Raw genomic sequence first — 21,762 nt, 5'->3', positions numbered from 1 at the left:
TAAAAAGCAGTCAAAACAACAGTAAAGGGACAGCAACAGTAAAGGGAACAGGACACCAGAAACAACATTGTTGACCTGCACCAGGCTGGGAAAGACGGAATCTGCAATAGGTAAGCAGCTTAGTGTGAAGAAATCAACTGTGGGAACAAGTACTAGGAAATGGAAGACATACAAGACCACCAATAATCTCCCTCCATCTGGGGCATCTGCAAGATCTCACCCTGTAGGGTCAAAATCCTCACAAGAAAGGTGAGCAAAATCCCAGAACCTCAAGGGGGGACCTAGTGAATGACCTACAGCTGGGACCAAAGTAACAAAAGCTACCATCAGTAACACACTAGAACTGCCAGGGAATCAAACCCTAAAGACCCTCTGTTATAAACCAGTACAGGTCCAGTCTTGTCTGAGGTTTCTTGATGATCCAGAAGAGTATTGGGAGAAGGTCAAATGGTCAGATAAAAACCATGTCAGTTGAAAGTCCCCAGCAACAGCCCCAAAACACCACACTTCTAGAGGAGATCCGCATGGAGGAATGGACCAAAATACCAACAGCGGTTTGTGAAAACCTGCAAAAACCAAAAAGCCCAATGTCATTACCAAAAAGGGATCACAAGTGGCACATACTTGTGTGACAGACAGGGCTGTGGGTGGTAGTTTGTCCCTCATGGTGTTCCATGGATGAACATTCATGGCCAGCACCTGTCTGTTGAGCTGTGATTGGCTCACAAGGCTGATAAACAGCAGCAGTGGGAGTTCCATCTAGGTGCTGGTTTCCTGGTTTGGCCTTGGTGGGTGAGCTTGACATGTGGACCTTTTTTACTAAAGCTTTTAATCATTTGAGTCCTTTTAAAGTTTTTAAGCATTTGAGTTTGCAAGATTTTAAACTCTATTCATATTAACAGGTGGTGGCATGAGTTCTGACCCTGGGGCATGAGAGGTAAAATAAGGGTTTGCAAAACATGTGTTTGTCCCAGGGGAGAACTAACTTATTTTTCTTTTTCCAGCAGAGTTGCCACTGCTGTTTTGCTTAGTGTTTTTAGTCATTGTTTTTAATGTTTTAATCAAGCTTGACACCCTTGCTTTTATCCATTTTTAAACTGTTGTGCTCATTTTTAGTATCTTGGTGTCTGGACCTGGCTGAGGGTGGCTGCCTCCTCCTTTTATCCTTATGGTAGCTGGTGGGTGCCGTATACAGTATTGTGTAGGGGGGACCCCCCTGTTTTCAGCCCATAAACTAGTGGTGACCTGCTCAGGTGCACCGCTTCTGTTTTGTATTTTCTTTTAATCACTGTTTGGGTTGTGGTGTGTTTTTGTGTGCATTTGGGCCCTGAGCAGGTACTCCTGGTGAGAGTTGGATCAGAGATCTCCCTTGGTGGTGTTGGTGGCTACCCGCCGGTGCAGTGGGACTGAGGCGATCCTGGAGGCAGCCGCCCTCATGCAGTGTTGGAGTGCGGTCCAACTGTCCGAGCCCATTTTAACTTTCTCTTTTATTGAACTTGTGTCAAGTTTTTAATGTTTTTAACCTATCAAATCCAGTCTCCGTTTGGGTTACAAATGTAAGAGGGCGTTCGGTCACACTTGCATAGCTCTTTTCTACCTTCCTTGAAGGCCCTAAGCGCTTTGAAGTCCCATTCACACACTAATGTGTGGTGGGGTTAAGTGTCATGCCCAAAGACACTTCGACACATGGTCGAGTGTTGGAGTTTGTGTTGGTATCATTTGCTCACCTGCTGTTATCACCCTAACATGATTGTCTCTCAGTTCTGTCTTTCAGTGAGAAAACACGGACATGTGAAGTGATGATTATACAAGAGATGGTGTTTCTGTTCTGACTGATTGAAAAGCCACTTTCACGTAATCAACCCCGGCCTACAATAAATACAGACTCCATACACCGTGAAAGCGGGACTCCTCTATTCCAGTTTGCACTGTGACAGACGGGTTCTCCTTTTGCAGATGTCTAACAAAAATTCTTGCTTCCTGTGTGGTTCCTCTCTTTGTTAAGGAATAGTCAAAACCCCGACAGCAAGCAAGGTGGGAATCAAACCTGCAATCGTCTGATCAGAGGTCGACCACCCTATCAATGCTTAACAAAGTACTAGTAATAATATGAATTTTTGTTATTGAATAAATATTTATTTTCCACTAAATTCTTTTCTCATTCTGTCTCTCATAGTTGAAGTGTCGCTGTAATGAACATTGCAGGTCTCTCTCATCTTTTTAAGTGGGAGAACTTTCACATTTGGTGGCTGACTGGATATGTTTTCCCCTGCTGTACTGCAGATGATTGCAGAATAAACTCAAAGAAATAAAAGTGAATCCTTTCAATGAGGTGAAAACATGAGAATGTGAAAAAGAATTAGACAAAGTTACACTGCTAATGTGGAAACATACAAAGCAAGTATTTATTGTATAAAAACCATGGTAACCCTTGTGCTATCTTAGATGACCCCACCCTTACATTGACGTGTTCTCCCTACCATGACAAAGGTGGATAAAGGTGGAAAGATTTCATGTAATCCATGGACACCAGTGAAGATCACAAATCATTGTAGAAAAAAGGTTCAGAGCACTGTCTAGTGGGTCTAGATGACCCAACTCCCAATGTAAAGTGCCTAGGATAGCACAAGGGTTAAAAAAAGTCCATTCCAAACACAACACGCTGATTTTCACTGAAGTTTGGAGCAATAAAAACATTTGGATCCTGAAATAACATGATCTGTAATGGAGGCCGAATTTACTAAGAACCATATTCAGGAGTTTCAGGATGAAAAGGTTTGAAGACATGAATCGGAAAACCAGTTTGTAAGAAAGGGAAAGACACACTGAACCCTCTGTTCAACAGAGTTTCTCTTACAGAACCACAACCTTAACTCGGATCTCTACACAGAACCACTGAGGAACCGGCACCCAACCTGAACCCAGGATAAAGAGGTTCCGTGAATGTGGCATTGAAGGTGTGGAGGTGCATCACTGAGTCGGAGGAAACTCTGAAGAAGGAAAGAGTTCCAGCAGGACAGTCCACATACACTGCTGCTCTGTGAGAGGAAGAGGAGGAAGAGGGGGAGATGTATGTTTCTCTGTTCTTGTGCCAGACAGAGTAAACATAATTGGAGCAGATCAGACTCCAGGACTGACTGTTGGCTCCAAACACACACTCATCCCTGTTTCCTTTCCTTCTCACTCCTCTGTAACTCAAGGATATGGAAACGTCTCCTCTCCACTCCACCTCCCAGTAACAGCGACCAGCCAGACCATCTCTGCACAGCAGCTGATGACACACATCGAATCTGTCTGGAAGATCCGGATACGACTGAAGCTCCTTCTCAAAGGTCACCTTCCTGTTGTCGTCAGACAGCTTCAGGTTCCCGTTCACTGTGTCTGTGTCGATTGTGAGGCTGCAGGAGTCTGACGGAGAAACAAACACAATCCAGCTGCAGTTCTGATGAGGACTGATTTGACAGCTTGAAGATGCCTGAATGTGAGTTGTTGTCATGAATCAAATATTTAAAAAAAAAAAAGCGCACTTACACTTCCTCAGACCTGGAGTCAGCCATTGGACTCCAGCTGGCTCCGCCCTGAAAAGAGGGGGGAGGGGGGGGGGGGGTCAGAGCAGCTAAGACTTTTTTTTTCAGCAAATATAGTATTACACATTAGATGACACCCATCTTCAGATTGTTCTACAGTGATGAAGGAACAGTCTAACATCTGGACACTTGAATGAAGCATCTGTAAATCTGACTTGTCACGTTCCAGCTGTTTGAAAGTTTTTCCTCATTTAATCTCCATTGAAGCAGCAGGAGGAGGAAGAGGAGACCATGTCATTGTGCTGAGCTGACCTGAAAAACTACACTGCTGGGCTTCTTCTAGGTTTATGAGTCAAGGAGTTGATGATCTGCTGACCACAATAATCCATCACACATGAGGAGACTTTGTCAGCTTCTTAACGTTTCTGTTTTCTGAGCTGAAGTCTGTGAATGAAGCAGCCTCACTGTCTGCTCCAGTGCAGCATTTTTGGAAAAAAGTTTAGGCAGAAGATAAAATGGGCTTTTGAAATAAGAAATAGAAACGAAATAAACCTGAGAGTCTTCAGTCTCCTGGGTTTTTCAGCCGGCCCGGCCAACAGCAGCTTCACTCCAGCCTCTCCTGGATGGTTGTAGCTCAAGTCCAGCTCTCTCAGATGGGAGGGGTTGGAGTTCAGAGCTGAAGCCAGAGAAGCACAGCCTTCCTCTGTGATCAGACAGCCTGACAAGCTACAGAAACACAACACAAAACCTCATACAATGAGTAATGGTTACAACACATGACATGAAAAATCAACAAGAATTGACCAAGATGACACAAGTAAGTCTACTCAGAGGTTGCCTACAAAAACTGGAGTAAATGGATACTTTAAAACCCATAAGCAGGAATAACCACAAAGCAACTGGAAACTGTTTCATGTTTTTGTTTCCATCTTTCTCCTGCTTGCTATTCCAGTGTTACAGTGACATGGATTATCTTATGTTGTAACAGAAAGTAGTGGTCTTCCATTTGTCAATTATCATCTTGTAAAAGTACATCTAAAAAATGTGAGTGTCGGGAAAATCAACTATTTTATCAGGTAAATCATAAAGAAAACATTAAATTGAACACAAATTGAATCAATATAGTCATACCTAAGAGCCTCCAGTTTACAATGTGGACTCTCCAGTCCAACTGACAACAGGTTGACTCCTGAATCCTGCAGGTTGTTGTTACTTAGATCCAGTTTTTGGAGATTGGATGATTTACAACTGAGAACGGAGGACAAAGATGGACAACTTTTCTCTGACAGGTCACAGTAGAAGACTCTGGAAACACACACACAAATAGAAAACATGGTAATTAAAACTCTGAACACTGTTGTCATACCATTACAACCCAAAAAATGTATCATGAACCTGTTAGATTGGATTGTATAATCCCTAATATTTCTTTTTTTTAAATGGTAAACTAGAGAACATTAGACAAAACCTGGAAGCAAGAGTTTATTGAAACCTGACCTGAGAGTCTCCAGTCTACAGCATGGACTCTCGAGTCCAGCAGACAGAAGCTTCACTCCTGAATCCTGCAGCTTGTTGTTACTCAGGTCCAGATGTCTTAGTCTTGAGGACTGAGAGCTGAGAACTGAGGACAGAGCTGCACAGCTTCTCTCTGACAGGTTACAGTACTCTAATCTAGAGAAGAAATGAATAAAAAGATTTGACCAAGTTATCCAAGTCTATTTTGCAGCACAATTGATATACAAAGTGAATGAGAGTATTTTACACATAAAAATATACAGTAACCCTTTTGCTATCCTAGGCACTTTAACATTGGGAGTTGGGTCATCTAAACTCCCACTAAACAGTGTGCTGAACCTTTTTTCTTCAATGATTTGTGATCTTCACTGGTGTCCATGGATTACATGAAATCTTTCCACCTTTATCCACCTTTGTCATGGTAGGGAGAACACGTCAATGTAAGGGTGGGGTCGTCTAAGATAGCACAAGGGTTAAAAGTACAGCCCCTCTGCAATCTCACATGCATTTTTGTGATAATTGTTGCAGAAAACGCTGGAAGCTGCAGCTGTTTTTTCTAAAAGATGTAATAAGAATTAAGTCAATAGATTCAAAAACTGTTTGATGTGTGTTCGTTGTTTTAAGACGTTAAGAGGAGAGACTCACTGTGCGCTAAGACAGTCACTGTACTGCATCATGGGAGATGTAGTGCCCGTAATCCGTCGACCGCAGAAAGACCAGCGTCTTTGAGCTTCAGGTTTTGTTCACTTGTTCCAATCTGATACCAGATTCTGTGGAAAGCTACACCGCTAAAGACGAGCTTTAGCTGGTATTTTTGTTAGAACAGAGAGACTTTTTTGCGCTAAATCGAAACAAGGAAGTAAATACTTTAACCACTTCTGATTGGTCAGACTGATGACATGTGATTAAGCCTTCAAGAATGATTGGTGGAGACAGTTAAAGGGGCGGGACTTTTCCTCACACAGTTATAGCTACAGCTGTATCCCGTCATTCTTATCAAAATGTCTTTAATAGAATTAAATAAACACAAAGAAAAAATAATTTTATTATATTTCATATTCTCAACTTCTCAGTGTTTTATCAGGGCCTGTTCGGATGAACAAAGAGCTGATTTCCTGGAGATGGTAATTGCTTTTAGATCAGTTAATGAGGGCAATTTCTCATGGCACACTTGACCATCTCCCACGGCACACTAGTGTGCCGCGGCACACTGGTTGAAAAACACTGATCTAAAGTATCTAATTTCAGTAAACAAAAGTATCTCATTTCAATAGGCAAGTCAACCACTCAGTTGTTATAACATAAATCTGACATAACCAATGCTTTGTTTTTATCTCATCGGTTGTTGATTGCTGAGAGGAACCATGATATGAGTTATCGGCCATTGAAGCTTCATTAGAAGAAGACTTGTTGGTTCGTGTTTTCTTTTGCTGCGTTGACTTCGTGTTCTCTGACAGACTGGGTTCCAAGAATGCTAAAGTTGTGTCTTGACAACACAACAATACAGAAGAAGTGACAGAAATACTGTACATCTTCCCTCCTACAGACTGCAAAGTCCCACTGCATACGCACATTGAAAAGTAAATTGTGCCAGGAGTGATAGATATTTATATACCTTCTGCATTCTCAGAAGATAAGTTTTCTTTTTCCTGTGTCTCCTACATGGTTCTCCAAACATGTTATGCCTTTCATCTTTTCTGTCATTCTTGCTTAAACAAATTTTTTAAGTTGTTCAACTGCATTTTTGGTGATTATCTAAGGTCAAAGTGTTTAAACATGCCTCATTTTGCTGAGAGTTTGGGATGACTTTTGTTTTTCAAACTGAGTCAAACAGACAGTTGGAAGGGTTTAACCAATATCTGGAGAGTGATTGTGCTCTCAGGATCCACTTCTTGGGCTGGTGATCTGGTGTGGGTTGAATTTGCCCATGTTTTGCTTTCTGCCTGACGCTACCATTGAGCTTGGAAGAGTGTCCATCCAAGAGAAGAGAGCCTAGGCTTTAGTCTATTCAATGCTTCAAAGCTGCTGCCAAGCAGTTATGAACCGCCCCTTGGTTTTTGGGGCTGTTTACACTTTCCAGGATTATTAGTCCTGTTGCTGTCTGTCTCAGACTGAAACATCCTCTTTATGCCCATCTCACATTTCGTTTGTAGGGATAAGCAACTCCTGGCCTCAAGGGCCAGAGTGTTTGCATGATTTCCAGGAATCCAAGCCATACTCATGACTGATTACCTGGTTTAGGCGTTTCCCCCCAATTAGAGCTTACCACGTTGGAAAACACGCAGAAATTTGGCCTCTCAAGACTTGGAGTTGCCCTTCCCTGGTCAATCACTCGGTCACCTTAAAGTAAGCAGCAGTAAACCATAAAGTAAAGTGATAGTGGCACCAAGGGCCTCCCAGACAACCATGCAGGGAAGCAGATTTAAAGGGTCCACCCACCAGGCAACCTGATATAGCCTATGGACTCCTCTGACAACCACAGTTTGGGAAAATGCAGTCTGAAAGGAGCAGACTGGACTGATAAATCCTTGACTCAGCTGTGACTCAGGTTTCACCAAACGATTATACTCTCCCCTGCTCAATGTTGAAACCTGGCAGAGCTACTAGAGGAGGCAACTTCTTGAAGCAGTGCATCAGGGGTACCCCATGAATCCTGACAACCCCCACTCAACATCTTGTGTGACTAGTTATGTATTGTGCTTTTTTCTGTACTGCTGGGGTTCTGTTTTTTTCTTTAACTCTACTGTGATCCTAACATGAACATAGTGCACATGTTTCATATCCCCCCTGTTTTCTTTTCCAAGCAAATTAGTTCTGCTTGTTCTTGTTAAAATCACAATAGAGCCCCATTCAAATTCTATTATTCAACATAAAATAGTGCTGTATCCTACCTGAGATCCTCCAGATCACAGCATGGACTCTCAAGTCCAACAGACAACAGCTCCACTCCTGAATCCTGCAGGTTGTTGTTACTCAGGTCCAGATGTCTGAGTCTGGAGAACTGAGAGCTGAGAACTGAGGACAGAGCTGCACAGCTTCTCTCTGACAGCTTACATGCACCAAGGCTGCAAAGGGAGATGTAATAAATAGAAAAAGAACTAGTTTCCACCAAAGAAAAAACACATACATAAATGAATAAATCAGTGAGAGTTCTTACAGAGCTTTGTTGGAGGCTTTGATCACCGGCAGCAGCCTCAGAAGAGCCTCCTCTGAAGCAGAGTATTTCTGCAGGTCAAACTCTTCCAGATCTTCTTCTGATGACAGTAAGATGAAGACCAGAGCAGACCACTGAGCAGGAGACAGTTTCTCTGTGGAGAGACGTCCTGACCTGAGGGACTGTTGGATGTCCTCCACTAGAGAACCATCATTCAGTTCATTCAGACAGTGGAACAGGTTGATGCTTTTCTCTGCAGACAAATTTTCACTGATCTTCTTCTTGATGAACTGGACTGTTTCCTGATTAGTCTGTGGACTACTTCCTGTCTGAGTCTGTAGACCTCGTAGGAGACTCTGATTGGTCGGTAGAGAAAGACCCAGGAGGAAGCGGAGGAACAAGTCCAGGTGTCCGTTTGGACTCAGTAAGGCCTTCTCCACAGCACTCTGGTACAACTGGACTGGACCACTTGGTTTAAGTTTAAGGACTTTGGATTTTTTCTGTTGTTCTTCCTCCATGAGGTTGAGTCCAGAGGTGATGAAGGTCAGATGGACATGAAGAGCAGCCAGGAACTCCTGAACACTCAGATGGATGAAGCAGAAGACTTTGTCCTGGTACAGGCCTTTCTCCTCTCTAAAGATCTGTGTGAACACTCCTGAGTACACTGAGGCTGCTCTGATATCGATGCCACACTCTGTCAGGTCAGATTCATAGAAGATCAGGTTGCCTTTCTGCAGCTGCTCAAACGCCAGTTTTCCCAGAGACTCCATCATCTTCCTGCTCTCTGGACTCCAGTGAGGATCTGTCTCAGCTCCTCCATCATACTTGACCTTCTTGACTTTGGCCTGAACCACCACAAAGTGGATGTACATCTCAGTCAGGCTCTTGGGCAGCTTTCCTCCCTCTCTGCTCTTCAGCAGATCCTCCAGAACTGTAGCAGTGATCCAGCAGAAGACTGGGATGTGGCACATGATGTGGAGGCTTCTGGATCTCTTGATGTAGGAGACAATCATTCTGGCCTGCTCTTCATCTCTGAACCTCTTCCTGAAGTACTCCTCCTTCTGTGGATCGTTGAACCCTCTGACCTCTGTCACCATGTCAACACACTCAGCAGGGATCTGATTGGCTGCTGCAGGTCGTGTGGTGATCCAGAGGTGAGCAGAGGGAAGCAGGTTCCCCCTGATGAGGTTTGTCACCAGATCACCAACTGAGGTGGGCTTTCTAGGGTCATTTAGGATCTGAGTCTTGTGGAAGTCCAGAGGAAGTCGACACTCATCCAGACCATCAAAGATGAAGAGAACCTGGAAATGTTCAAAGCTGCAGATTCCTGCTTCTTTGGTTTCAGGGAAGAAGTGATGAACAAGTTCCACCAAGCTGAACTTCTCCTCTTTCAGCACATTCAGCTCTCTGAAAGTGAATGGAAATGTGAAGTGGAGGTTCTGGTGGGCTTTGCCTTCAGCCCAGTCCAGAGTAAACTTCTGTGTTAAGACTGTTTTCCCGATGCCAGCCACTCCCTTAGTCATCACGGTTCTGATTGGTTCTTGTCTTCCAGCTGGGAGTTGAAAGAGCTCTTCTTGTCTGATGCTTTTTTCTGCTCTGTCTGCTTTCCTGGATGCTGCTTCAATCTGTCTGACCTCATGTTCTTCATTCAGCTCTCCTCTTCCTCCCTCTGTGATGTAGAGCTCTGTGTAGATCTCATTCAGAAGAGTTGGGCTTCCTGCTTTGGCGATCCCCTCAAACAAACACTGGAACTTCTTTATTTGCTCAGATTGGACTTTATGTTGACAAGCAGTAGCAGGAGATCCTGAATAGACACAACAGAGTAACACTACTCACAACAACTCAGTGGATGTCGTATACTCAGTGATAATATTTGATTCATAGATTTTGGGCATAGGGAGGTAATTGTATTGGGGTAATAGACTGACCTTCTTTGTGTTTTACACACAAAGAAAAGCTTTTCGATGTGGCATCAATTTGACAGACCCAGGAGTGGAGCCCCTCCAGTGACAGATCCATTTACAAGGGGTACCAGGGTATTAGGGTTTCCAGACAAACTAATTACAACCAACTCCACCACTCTGACATGAATGCTAGACAGCTGTTGAATGTTATTCCAATGACACCAAGACACAAGGGTGAACGTTTGCAGTAGGCAGAAGACCATGTGACCTGGACAGTGCAGCAAATATCTATTGTCCTGTTTACTGATGAGTATTGGGTCATCTTGCACAGAAATAATGATCATCAGCATTGCTGAGGAAGGGGAAGCAACCATTGCACAATGGTCAACATGGTCCCCAGGGTTTGCTTTGGTATAATAAGGTCAACAGTCTGGGCAGGCATCATGAATGAGCGCAAAACTGAATTGGTTATTGTGCATGGCACAGTCACTGCACATTCTAACCTCAGATACATCATTGAACCCACCATTATCCCCCAATTCCATCTGCACACCACCAACTTTCTGTTCATGGATGATAATTGCTTCACCACATGGTGCCAGAATCTTCACAGCTGGATTTCAGGAAGTGGAAGTGCCTCATATGGTTTGGTCACTGGTGGTCCCTGACCTAAACCGCATAGAGCACGTCTGGTAGAACTGCATGTAGCACTCAGAACAACATCATGAGGCAAGTGGGAAGCACGTGATGCCGCTGTCAAGCTGTCATTGTGCCAAATGGGGGAAATATGGACATTTTATTATTTGGGGCTACCTTTATTACTATCTTGATTTTTGGGGTAATAAATATCAAACTCAAGAAAACTGCCTTTTTTCTACTTCATTATTACTGATATGACAGGGATTTTTTTTAAAATAGTTCATCAAAATTCTGACCAATAGGAAATGAACTGATGCAAATAACATCTTTCACAGATGAAAGTGGTGTAAATTCTCTGCAGCCTTCAACTGAGTCTTGATACATCAGTCAATCTTCATTTATCAGCAGCTGAAACCTTCAGAGAAATCCTCTTACTGCTCTGCAGTCGATTAGCCAGCTCCTCCTGCTTCATTCTCTTCAGGAAGTCCACCATGATCTTCATCAGTGAGTCTCTGCTGATCCTCTGCTCTTCATCTTCATCCTCCAGCTCCTCCTTATCCTTCCTCTGACTCAGAAGCTTCTGGATTTTCTTCAGCTCCTTCTTCACAAAGGTGACAATGTTGTCCTCCAGCAGCTGCAACAGAATTCCAGATGAATGAGCCAATCAGAGTGAAGTCATGGAGCCAAACATCAGCTCCATGTTGGACACACTGACAGTCCACTGGTGTCCAAAGTGCAGCATGGAGACGACTGTGGACAGAATGATGGGAAAGTAGTTGTTGTTCATGTACAGACCAGAAAGATGGAGTCCAGCTGTGTTTGATGCTGCTGGACAGACGGACCACTGGGAGTCTCTGAGCTCTGCTGGTCCAGTCTGTGGAGAATCAGCAACAATCAGATCCATTCTGTCTGTGCACACAGAGACTAACACGCTGAAGATAGAAATCTCTGCGAGAAAGAGCTGAGCTCACATCAAACACATGTTGGAATAAAAACATTTCACTCATTTGACTCAGTTTCAACATTTGCATACAGCTCACCTCTCTGCACAAAAAGATACTGATGATTTAAAAAAAATAAGACGATCCTTTGACTGGTCACTCCTGACGGACACACAGCTGGGTTCAGATCCAGATCCAGTTCCGAGTCTCTGGTGGATCCTGATAGAAACACATTTGTTTTATTAGAAGTGAGTTTCTTTCTTGATGGTGTTTGATTTGGATCATCTCAGATCCTAAATGCATCATGAATGCTGTGGTTTTTTGAACAGTAATGATTCCACTCCAACATTCATTCTGACTCACAGATCAATCAGAGTTACAGTCAACGGAATTATTCATTCTCGTTTATTCTAAATTAGAAAAACATTCTATGGCAAAAGAGATGAAAGTAGCGCATCAAAGTTAAAGTCCATCCACTGATCCACTTTCTTCTGCTCATCCAGGACCAGGTTGTGGGGGCAGCAGACTAGTCAGACCCGATAATTGAGGGTAGCCCTGCTGAAGTCCAACATGCATCAGGAACATTTCCTTCATCTTCTTTGGTTTTGTTCCTTTCGGGGTCACGGGGCTGCCGGAGCCTATCCCGGCCACTTGTGGGCAAAGGCAGGGGATGCCCTGGACGGGTCGCCAGTCTGTCACAGGGCAACATATCACACATCCATTCACGTTCACACTCACACCTATGGACAATTTAGAGTTGCCAATTAACCTATGAAGCATGTTTTTGGACAGTGGGAGGAAGCCGGAGAACCTGGAAAGAACCCATACCTGCATGGGGAGAACATGCAAACTCCACACAGGCATTAAGAACACGTTTAACTTAATGCCTTGAGTGGTTAACCAAGCCCCTACTGTAGATGTTCAAACAGCCTACATTTACGGATCCAAACTTCATGTTTCCAGAACTTTTGTAAAATCCACAAAACGTGTGTGGATTGGTAAACTCCATGAACCATGAACCCACAAGCACTCAACATAACAAGTAGGGCTTATGTGCTAATCCACAACCAAGATACAGAGCAGTAGCAGTGTAGCTAGGGTGTGAGTAGCGTAAGCCCTTTGTAGTTGGACAACATCCTCCGATTCCGGTTCTAAAAAAAAGAGGCACCAACACCCTGTTCTTGCAATCCAGAGACACTGTCTTTGAGTGTCACAGAATGCTGCAAAGGCATATCACTCAAGACAGCCCGACAACATCCAGAAACCTTGAGGTGATCAGGGCAGACCCCTGTTATAGGCGCATCGCCACTGAAGAGCTCTTTGACTACCTAATACCCAATTGTTTGTCCTCAGCCTCTGCTTCTTTAGACCAACAGCTCACCACTAGGTAGTGATTGGTTGAAGGCTCCATCTTCTTCAGCTTATCCGGGACCGAGTCGGGGGGGGGGGGGGCAGTCTATGGAAAGATGCCTAGACTTCCCTTGCCCTGGCTACTTCGTCCTGCTCCTCTGGGGGGACCCCGAGGCCAGCCAAGAGACGTAGTCTCTCCAGCGTGTCCTGGGTCTTCCCCAGGGCCTCCGCCCAGTGGGACCTGCCCTGGGGGGCATCTGGACTAGATGCTCGATTCACCTCAACTGGCTTCTCTTGAAGTGAAGGAGAAGCGATTCTACTCAGAGCTCTCCGCGGGTGACCGAGCTTCTCACCCTATTTCTTAGGGAGCGCCCAACCATCCTACGGAGGAAGCTCATGACCATTGGTGAGTATTGGAACGACAAAGATCGACAGGTAAATTGAGAGCTTTGCTTTCTAGCTCAGCTCTGTCTTCACCACGACGGACCGGTACAGCGACCGCATCAATACGGATGCTGCTCCCCAGTAAATATCTACATGTGAAATTTTAAAGCTAAACTTTAGTCAACTTGTTTTGTTTGTAATCCTGACCCCTCTTGTTGTTCTCTAATCATTCTCCTAATTCTTCACCCCTATTTTCCTTTCTTGCACCCATCTCTAATATCCCCTCTGTTATCCATGCAGTCCATAAATAAATACACAAAAATATCGTAAAAATAAAGTTTACCTTAAGAAATAAAAGGGGTTTCTGAAGCTACAAAGCCCCCTGCTGTAGGAGTAACATCTACCCACCACTAGAGGCCCTCAGCTCTGATCTGTTTGTTCAGTTGATGGACAGGTCACATTAACCCTTGTGCTATCTTAGATGACCCCACCCTTACTTTGACGTGTTCTCCCTACCATGACAAAGGTGGATAAAGGTGGAAAGATTTCATGTAATCCATGGACACCAGTGAAGATCACAAATCATTGAAGAAAAAAGGTTCTAGTGGGTCTAGATGACCCAACTCCCAATGTTAAAGTGCCTAGGATAGCACAAGGGTTAAGAGAAGCAGAAAATAGAGATGAGAAATGTGAACATTTTGTGGATTACTGAGGATTACAGCAACAGTGAGTTTGGTTGTGTAAACCACAAAGTGATCATTTGGATTTTTAAAGTCTCCACTGATCAAATGCTGTCAATCTATTGAATCCATAACATGTATCTGACAAACACTTACGGTTTTACTCCTAAACTGCTGCCTTTGAGGTTTACAGTTAAATACTTTTTCACATCACTCCTGTCGGACCCCCAGCTGGATCCAGATCCAGGTCCAGGTTGGTTCCTGTGAAGAATGAAGGTTGCTGGTGTGAGTGCTGAGCTCTGACATGGAGAAGATCATGGACAGTTAGAGATCTTCATCTCACCTCTGAGCTTTGCTCCGGCTCTCATCACACAGAGTGCTTTTAGAGGGAGGGGCTCCCTCCTGTGGTTCCTCCCACCGATCCATGCTCCTGGATTCACTGGATCCACATCAGCTCACACACACCTTCCACCTTCACCTGCAGAGGAAACACTCATTATCCACATCCATACACTCACGTGCACACCTAGAGATAATTTAGAATAATCACTTAACCTGTGAAGCATGCTTTTGGACTGTGGGAGGAAGCCATAGCATCCTGATAAAGCTCAAGCATTGCATATGGGGAACATGCAAACTCCACACGGAAAGGTTTGAGCCACAGATCAAATGAAATCAGGTTTTTTCAGAACTGTCTCAACACGCCTGCATGAAAACTTTCTGTTTTTTAGGAAGCACCGATCTCTGCCTCTGCTGCTCTTTTCTCTGTCCTCCAACGCAGACACAGCACCTTCATCATTAGCGTAGAAAACGACAGAAAAGAAGAAAAAGATTTTCACAAAGACTCACCGCTACAGAAGAGGAAAGCAGGAAATTCTCACTTCTGTCTACTTGAATAGACTGAGCTCTCTCTGAGTTTGAGACTTGAGAGCAGAGCTCCTCCCCCTGTGTGTGTGTATGTGTGTCTGTGTGAGACTGTTTCCTCCTCTCTCCATTTTACAAGAAATCACGTGACTGCAGCAGTTTGCAGTCAACAAACAGCTGCATTATAAATAGAAAATGACAGTAGCTAAATTCAAACTAAAATATTTCTGGTTTGTGCAAACTTCAGGGCCTATCTCTATGCATCTTTCAGTGCAGCATGAATTAGATTTCTTCTCAGAAATCCTCTTTTGTTTGTTGGAATGCAGAACTTTGTTACAAATTATTCACAAGTTTGCTGAAGCTTTGAGTCTGCAGCTGATTCTGCAGAGAAGAAGGATTCGATCCAGACCATTGTGATCACTGCACCTGCTGCGAATGGTGGCAGTGGTTCTTCCCAAAGGGCTTAGCTCAAGATGAGCTAAAGATGAAGGGATCCCTCCCATCATGGGAGCACCACCTGCAGGAGGTTTCAAAATGGGCTGGAAATTGTGTTTAAGTAGCAGTTGAAGGTGATTTTTTTTTCTGCAGCCCAACCACCAGATTTTGACTTTTAGGACTTGGAACGTCACCTCTCTGGGAGGAAAGGAGCGGGAGTTTGTGCAGGCCAAGAGGTACCAAATAGATAAGTTCACCTCCATGCATGGCCTCTGGAGTCCATCCCTCGAGAAGGGTTGGACTGTACCATTCTGAAGTTATGCGTGGTGAGAGGCTCACACTGGCGTGGGCTTGCTCGTGAGCCCGTAGCTCGGCAGCCAAATGTTGGGGCTCATCCCGGCGGATGAAATAATTGTGTCCCTTCATACACATTTCTGACTGTGGTTGTAGCCAACTAGCCAAACAGCAGTTCAGAATTCCCAGAATTCCTGGTGTCCCTCTGAGGGGTACTGGAAAGCACTCCAACGGAGACTCCATTGTCCTCATGGGGGACTATAATACACAAAGGGGCAATCAAAGTGTGACCTATAAAGGCGTGACTGGAAGGAATGCCCTTTCGCTTTGCAACAGTTTTGCTATTTTAATGAAACAACACTTTCCGATTTTACATTGTTAAAATAGTCAATCTAATAATTTAAAGGCCTGTACACACCGGGACGAATTTCCTGCGCGAAATTCGCCGACGTTTAACGCCTCGTAACTAAACAAAGGGCACCAATGTGAGTGTGCACACCGACGCGAAAAACACCAAGCGTAAAAGCGTCATTTTTTTAAAAACGCCTCAGGTCCGTTTTTTTTGGTTTGACGCGCCGCGTCAAAAACTATACGACCAATGAGAATGGCGCTTTTGCACACCTGTCTGGAGCTTCTGAAGTTACAGTAAAACACAACTTGGGGGCGCTCAAACACAAAACTGTCTTGCTGAGCACACATACCAGCGAAGAAGATATACGCCAAGTAGCGTCAACACTGCTGCGAAGAAATAAGACAGACTTTCTAAAATATCCCCGAAAACGCTCATGATACATTTTCAGCTCTTGTACCAGTCGATAAAACTTCCCATGTTCTTCTCTTCTCATAACTATGGGATGTACCCAAAATTGACATCTTTTCCGGCGTCTTTCATCATTCAACAGAACAATAATTTCTTCATCGCTGGAACTGGAACTAGAGCTACTGGTGCTTGAAATATTCATGTTTTCTTTGAATGATACTGACAAGCGCATAAATACTTGCTCTCTTCTTCTGAGTGAAAAGCGACTTTAAGAAGCATAAAATTGCGCAGCGCCACCTTGTGTACAGGAATATTTCTGTTTTACACTAAGCGCCATCTAATGTCAGGGAATGAAATTGCATATTCACTCGGCTCGTCGTCAGCGAAAATCGCCTGGGTGTGAACACAAAAAAACGTGTTGAAAAACGCTGGCTAATAACGTGCGCCGATTTTCGTCCCGGTGTGTACGGCCCTTAACAAGTTTGTGTGATCAGCGGGCCACTCACCAGTCACTATTTCCTGATGTGTCATCAGCATCCACGTCTTCATTCTGTGAACGCCTGTGTCTTGAATGACAATTTTGAGGCAGCCGACCCAGAGGACGACATTGACGCAAGAGTTGACGAGAACAAAACAGTTTGTAAATTTGACTGACATGGACAGGAGATTGAGGAAAAAGCAAAAGCGTTACCTTATATGTCATTTTTTAACAGGTACTTTGCAACATTGATAGGGCACAGAACATGATGTCTAAAAAGGAAGCACGGAAGTGACTCAAGTGGCACTGTCCAGCCAGCACTAAGGACCTATGCACTGTTGCTAGCATCACATCCAAGGGGGTGGCCACTAGTGTGAAGGCAAAAACTTGCCAGAGGGTGAACATGACCAGACTGAGAAAGTACCACATATCAAAAAGCAAGATGATAAGATGCAAATAAGTATTTATAATAAAATACTGATTTCATATTAAACATTGATAAAAAGTTTGTAGTCTTGTTTGCATATCGTCACATCCACCAACTATGAGGAAGTTTCTGCTGGGCCACTCATGCGTGACGCCTGAATGGCAGGTTGTTCATGCGTATGTCAGTACCAGGAGCAAAGTGCCAGAAAGACGTGAACCTTATCCCACCAGTGTGGTAAGGCGCATTTTGATGCAATCACATGAAACTTTAGGTCAAACTCATTGAAAGCATCAGAACTCCTAAAGCTTGACAAATAGCACCACTATTATTTTGTAGTTTGTTGTAGTTTTAATCGGTTCCTTAATCATTTTTTATGTCACATTGAAGCAAAATCACATGAAATGCTCTTTTCGTTCAGTTGGAATATGTCTTAGACCAAAACTGTCCTCTCAGAGACATCCTAGTGAAGGAGGACAATATATGTTCAACTCAGAAAGACTTTTGGAGCCTGGGTTTGACACAATGCGTGGAAACCACGATAAGTATTTTTAGAATGTCTGATGCACTGCAAAGGCAGTACCATGTACTGAAATGTATTCTACTTATTTTTGCTATTTCAGATTGAAAATGCTTGCCTCAAGATTCTGGGGGAAGCTGCACAAAGACATGCAATCTGTCATACTGGTACATATTTTTTTATTTTCTTTGCTGTAGCAATGATGGTGGTCAAGTCTTGATTACTTTTTTTTGGGATGTTTGTGTATTTAAATGAGGGAAAAGATGTTGTTTATATTGCTGACCTCCACATTGTGGCCACATGGAAGGATCCACAAACTAGGTTGCTTGTCGGTACTTTTTGGGGGTTTGTTTTCACGCCTATTTGTGCTTGTTAATTAATTTATAACAATACCTATAGGAATACTTCAAGTCCAAGGATATCCTGCTTTTTCCAGCTTGGAGCAGGCAGGCAGGTAAAGCTGACTACCACCTTTGCGTAAGGCCCTTGTTCTCTTTTGCTCTGAGTGTTTTCACACGTAGTGTCATGGATGATGATAAAATCTTTATTTCAGGCTATGTTGGTAGTTTAGAGACAGATACTCTTTCTGAACTCACTTCACCCTGATTGTTTTGGAGAGGATCTGTATCAAACCATATTTAGGTTGACACTGTTGAAAAGAAAAATTGTTCTGTCTTTGTTCAATGAGTAAATGTGTCGTCCGGCCTCACTCTCAGGCTTAAAGGTTCAGCTTGGAGCCTTGTTCTCTTGCTACTTCATTATGGTGGAAAAAACATGAGGAGACTTTGAGTTATGTTGTCAGTTCAACGTTCTGAAAGCTCATTGAGTACATGATATTGCAATAAAAATCTAGCAGGTGATTGTCTGCTATCTTCATTTACCTCAACTATGAAAGACAAAATGAGTCACCTACAAACAAGCAAGATTTCTGGCTCTCACAGACCTGAAACTTCTTCTGTAAGAGGATCCTCTGTCCTCCACTTGTTACCTGCATTAATGATACCTGTTTGAACTTGTTATCTACATAAAAGACACATGTCCAAAACCTCAAACAGTCATGCTCCAAACTCCTCTAAGGCCAAGACCAAAGAGCTGTCTAAGGACACCAGAAACCAAATTGTTGACTTGTGCCAGGATGGAAAGATTGAATCTGCAATAGGTAAAGAGCTCAGTGTGAAGAAATCAACTGTGGGAGCAAATATTAGGAAATGGAAGACATGCAAGACCACTGATAATGTCCCTTTCTCTGGAACTCCCCACAAGATCTCATCCCGTGGAGTCAAAATGATCACAAGAACGGTGAGAAAAATTCCCAGAACCACAATGAGGGGTCTAGTGAATGACCTGCAGAGTGCTGGGACCAAAGGAACAAAAGCTACCATCAGTAACACACTATGCAGCCAGAGACTCAAATCCTGCAGTGCTAGATGTATCCCCCTGCTGAAGCCAGTCCATGTGCAGATCCGTCTAAAGTTTGCTAGAGAACAGTTCAATAATCCAGAAGAGGATTGGGAGAAAAAAGAACCAAAATAGAACTTTTTTGGAAGAATGCGACTTGTCATGTTTGGAGGAGAAAGAATGCTGTAGTGCATCACCATGGAGGTGGTAATATCATGCTTTGGGGTTGTTTATCAGCAAAGGGACCAGGGGGGTATTCCAGAAAGCATGTTTAAACTAGCCTGACTTTAAGCCTGAACTCTGGCTGAAATACGCCTGAACTTGCTTACTCAGGGTATGTCGGTTCCAAAAGACCGGATATGAGTTGGCGTAATTACGCGCGACTTGGTAACCCTGGGTTAATGGGCGTGCACGGCAGGTACATAAAGACATTCTCAATGGATCGCCGATTTCTGGAGTCACCATGGAAACGCGTGGTGAAAAAAAAGAAAACGCTGTACTTCAGTGAGACGGAGTCTGAGGTTTTAATGATGGTGTATGAAGATTATACGTCCATCAAAAAAGTAACACGGCTGCATGATCACAAAAAAGAGTTTCTGCGTGTAGAAAAAGAGCAGACAAAGTAAACGCACGAGTTTCTGATCTTATTTCCATTTTCCTTGTGACGCACATACATATATAACTCATCCAATTTTGCCAACTTAAATGAATTACTTCTATTGGTAACAAAAAATTGAGTTAAATTTATTCAACCTAATTTCTTACGTCTATAAAACTCAATAATTGTTTATACAACTCAAATTTACGTATTTATCTAACAAAGGTCATATTACTCCAATTCAATTCATATTTTTTTCCATCTTAATTAATTACATTTCTTGAACTCTCAAATGCCTAAGTTTGAGCCGGCAGATATACTCATTTTTATAACAATAAAAAAGACAGGGGAATAATGCACGGTGCGCAAAAATCCGTTAAAGAATTTTCCTTGATTGTCATTACAATATCAAGCCGTAGGGGTGCTATATAAACTAACCATCATCTCCTTCACTCTCACTCATGGTGCAGAGACGTAAGCTCAGTACGGCAAAATAACTCAGCGAAACACAGTAAAACAGCTAAACAACTAAACACATTTGGTCAAAATCCCACACTTAAACCCAAATCCGTCCAGACAGGCAACGGGACTGATATCCCACAATCCTTTGCGGTGCCGCTCTAACAGCAGCACCAAAGTTACACCTTCTTAATTGAATTACTTTGAATGAAAGTAAAATAACCGTCTGAAAACTACGTGTAATTTTTAAACCGACTTACAAAAATATTATTGATTTTAACTGAAACAAATAATTAAGTTATATCAAAGTAAAAAATATATATATTTCCAGCATCCATATGTGGTCTTATCACCCTCTCACGGTAGAAATAGTATTATCTGAGCTTCTTCATCCACTAAATCATCTCCAAATGACACGCCATGCTGCTTCACCTCTCTGTAAACAAACTAACCTTCAACTAAACCTGCTCCCGACCAGGTTATGTTCAGAGCATGAGTTGCCATGGCAACTTGACCTACCCTGAAACATACCTCCATTTCTGGAACAGAAAACTGAGGTTATCAACTTCCTTAGCCTCAAACTTACCGTGAGAGCTAGCATAACCTGCTTTCTGGAATACCCCCCAGGACAACTGATCTGTGTAAAGGAAGGAATGAATGGGGCCATGCATTGTCAAATTTTGAATTAAAACCTGCATCAGCAAGTGCATTGAAGGTGAAAATTTTATTATTTTTCTCATTATTTCTCTCATAGTTGAGATATACCTATTATTAAAATTACAGGTATCCCTAATCTTATTAAGTTTGAGAACGTGCAGAATTGGTCCCTGAATAAATATTTTTTTTGCTCCACTGTATATTCATTTTCATTCTGGCCAAATATTACAGTCTTAATACATTCACAAATGTCAATATACAACCCTTGTTCCCCATTTTCATCTGTTGAAAATGAAAACGTTGAATCTGTTAAAAACCCAAAGAATTTAAAGGGTTTAAAAATTGAAAAATACAATTGGAATTATTGGTGAGGCGCCTTTTTGCTCGCTTTCCTTCTAAGTTTGTCATTAATGATAAAATTCTATGCAGTTTTGTTCGACCTCTTTTCTTTCTTTCATTTGCTGCTTTCTTCTGTTGGCCCCTTTGTTCAAAGCTATTTGTCTTTGTGTGATTCTATGACTTTCAGTGTTGCAAATAAAGTTTTATTAAAGGGCAAAAAGTTTTTTCCCCGTCAATTTTACTATTCCCTGAATAAAACTTTTATTTTAAAATTCTGTCAATTACTTTTAAACTTGCATTTTGTTCTGTTGTTTTTTGTTTGAAGATATTCATATTATTCTGATACAGTTCACATACTAGAAAAATGTATTAGTGAAATAACAAACCTAGGAGATTATTAACACCATACAGTATGACATGGTTTCTTAAACGGAGAAGCTCC

The 21,762-nt window shown here is 42.8% G+C and overlaps 2 protein-coding genes and 1 long non-coding RNA gene across 6 annotated transcripts in view; 2 read left to right on the top strand and 1 right to left on the bottom strand.

The window, feature by feature from the left end:
- The window catches only part of LOC105355408 (NACHT, LRR and PYD domains-containing protein 12-like), a 768,227-nt gene that overhangs the window by 68,833 nt on the left and 677,632 nt on the right, over positions 1-21,762 (top strand). The gene's annotated exons all lie outside the window — the stretch shown is intronic.
- LOC105355390 lies at positions 173-2,150 on the top strand. The gene is made up of 2 exons (XR_002874734.1): positions 173-1,178; positions 1,336-2,150. It is a non-coding gene; the product is annotated as an uncharacterized LOC105355390 (long non-coding RNA).
- LOC101169839 (NLR family CARD domain-containing protein 3) overlaps positions 2,546-21,762 on the bottom strand; it is a 1,010,604-nt gene continuing 991,387 nt past the window's right edge. Inside the window, exons 1-13 of one of the 4 annotated variants that reach the window (XM_023961866.1) lie at positions 14,944-15,051; positions 14,438-14,572; positions 14,251-14,355; positions 11,780-11,899; positions 11,535-11,613; positions 11,175-11,373; positions 8,200-10,000; positions 7,934-8,107; positions 5,025-5,198; positions 4,659-4,832; positions 4,080-4,253; positions 3,532-3,578; positions 2,546-3,408 (exon numbers count right to left, since the gene is read on the bottom strand). In XM_023961866.1, coding sequence (XP_023817634.1) covers positions 2,870-3,408; positions 3,532-3,578; positions 4,080-4,253; positions 4,659-4,832; positions 5,025-5,198; positions 7,934-8,107; positions 8,200-10,000; positions 11,175-11,373; positions 11,535-11,613; positions 11,780-11,899; positions 14,251-14,355; positions 14,438-14,520 — 3,669 coding nt within the window. In that variant the 5' untranslated portion in view covers positions 14,521-14,572; positions 14,944-15,051 and the 3' untranslated portion in view covers positions 2,546-2,869. Of the gene's footprint in view, positions 3,409-3,531; positions 3,579-4,079; positions 4,254-4,658; positions 4,833-5,024; positions 5,199-7,933; positions 8,108-8,199; positions 10,001-11,174; positions 11,614-11,779; positions 11,900-14,250; positions 14,356-14,437; positions 14,573-14,943; positions 15,052-20,756; positions 20,761-21,762 lie in introns of those variants that run through there. The other 3 variants (XM_023961872.1, XM_023961862.1, XM_023961876.1) reach the window with 3 other exon arrangements.

The sequence above is a fragment of the Oryzias latipes genome, chromosome 2 (assembly GCF_002234675.1).
Source record: "Oryzias latipes chromosome 2, ASM223467v1".
Taxonomy (NCBI): domain Eukaryota; kingdom Metazoa; phylum Chordata; class Actinopteri; order Beloniformes; family Adrianichthyidae; genus Oryzias; species Oryzias latipes.
The sequence above is the reverse complement of the archived record's forward strand: the minus strand, read 5'-3'. Positions and strand labels throughout refer to the sequence as shown.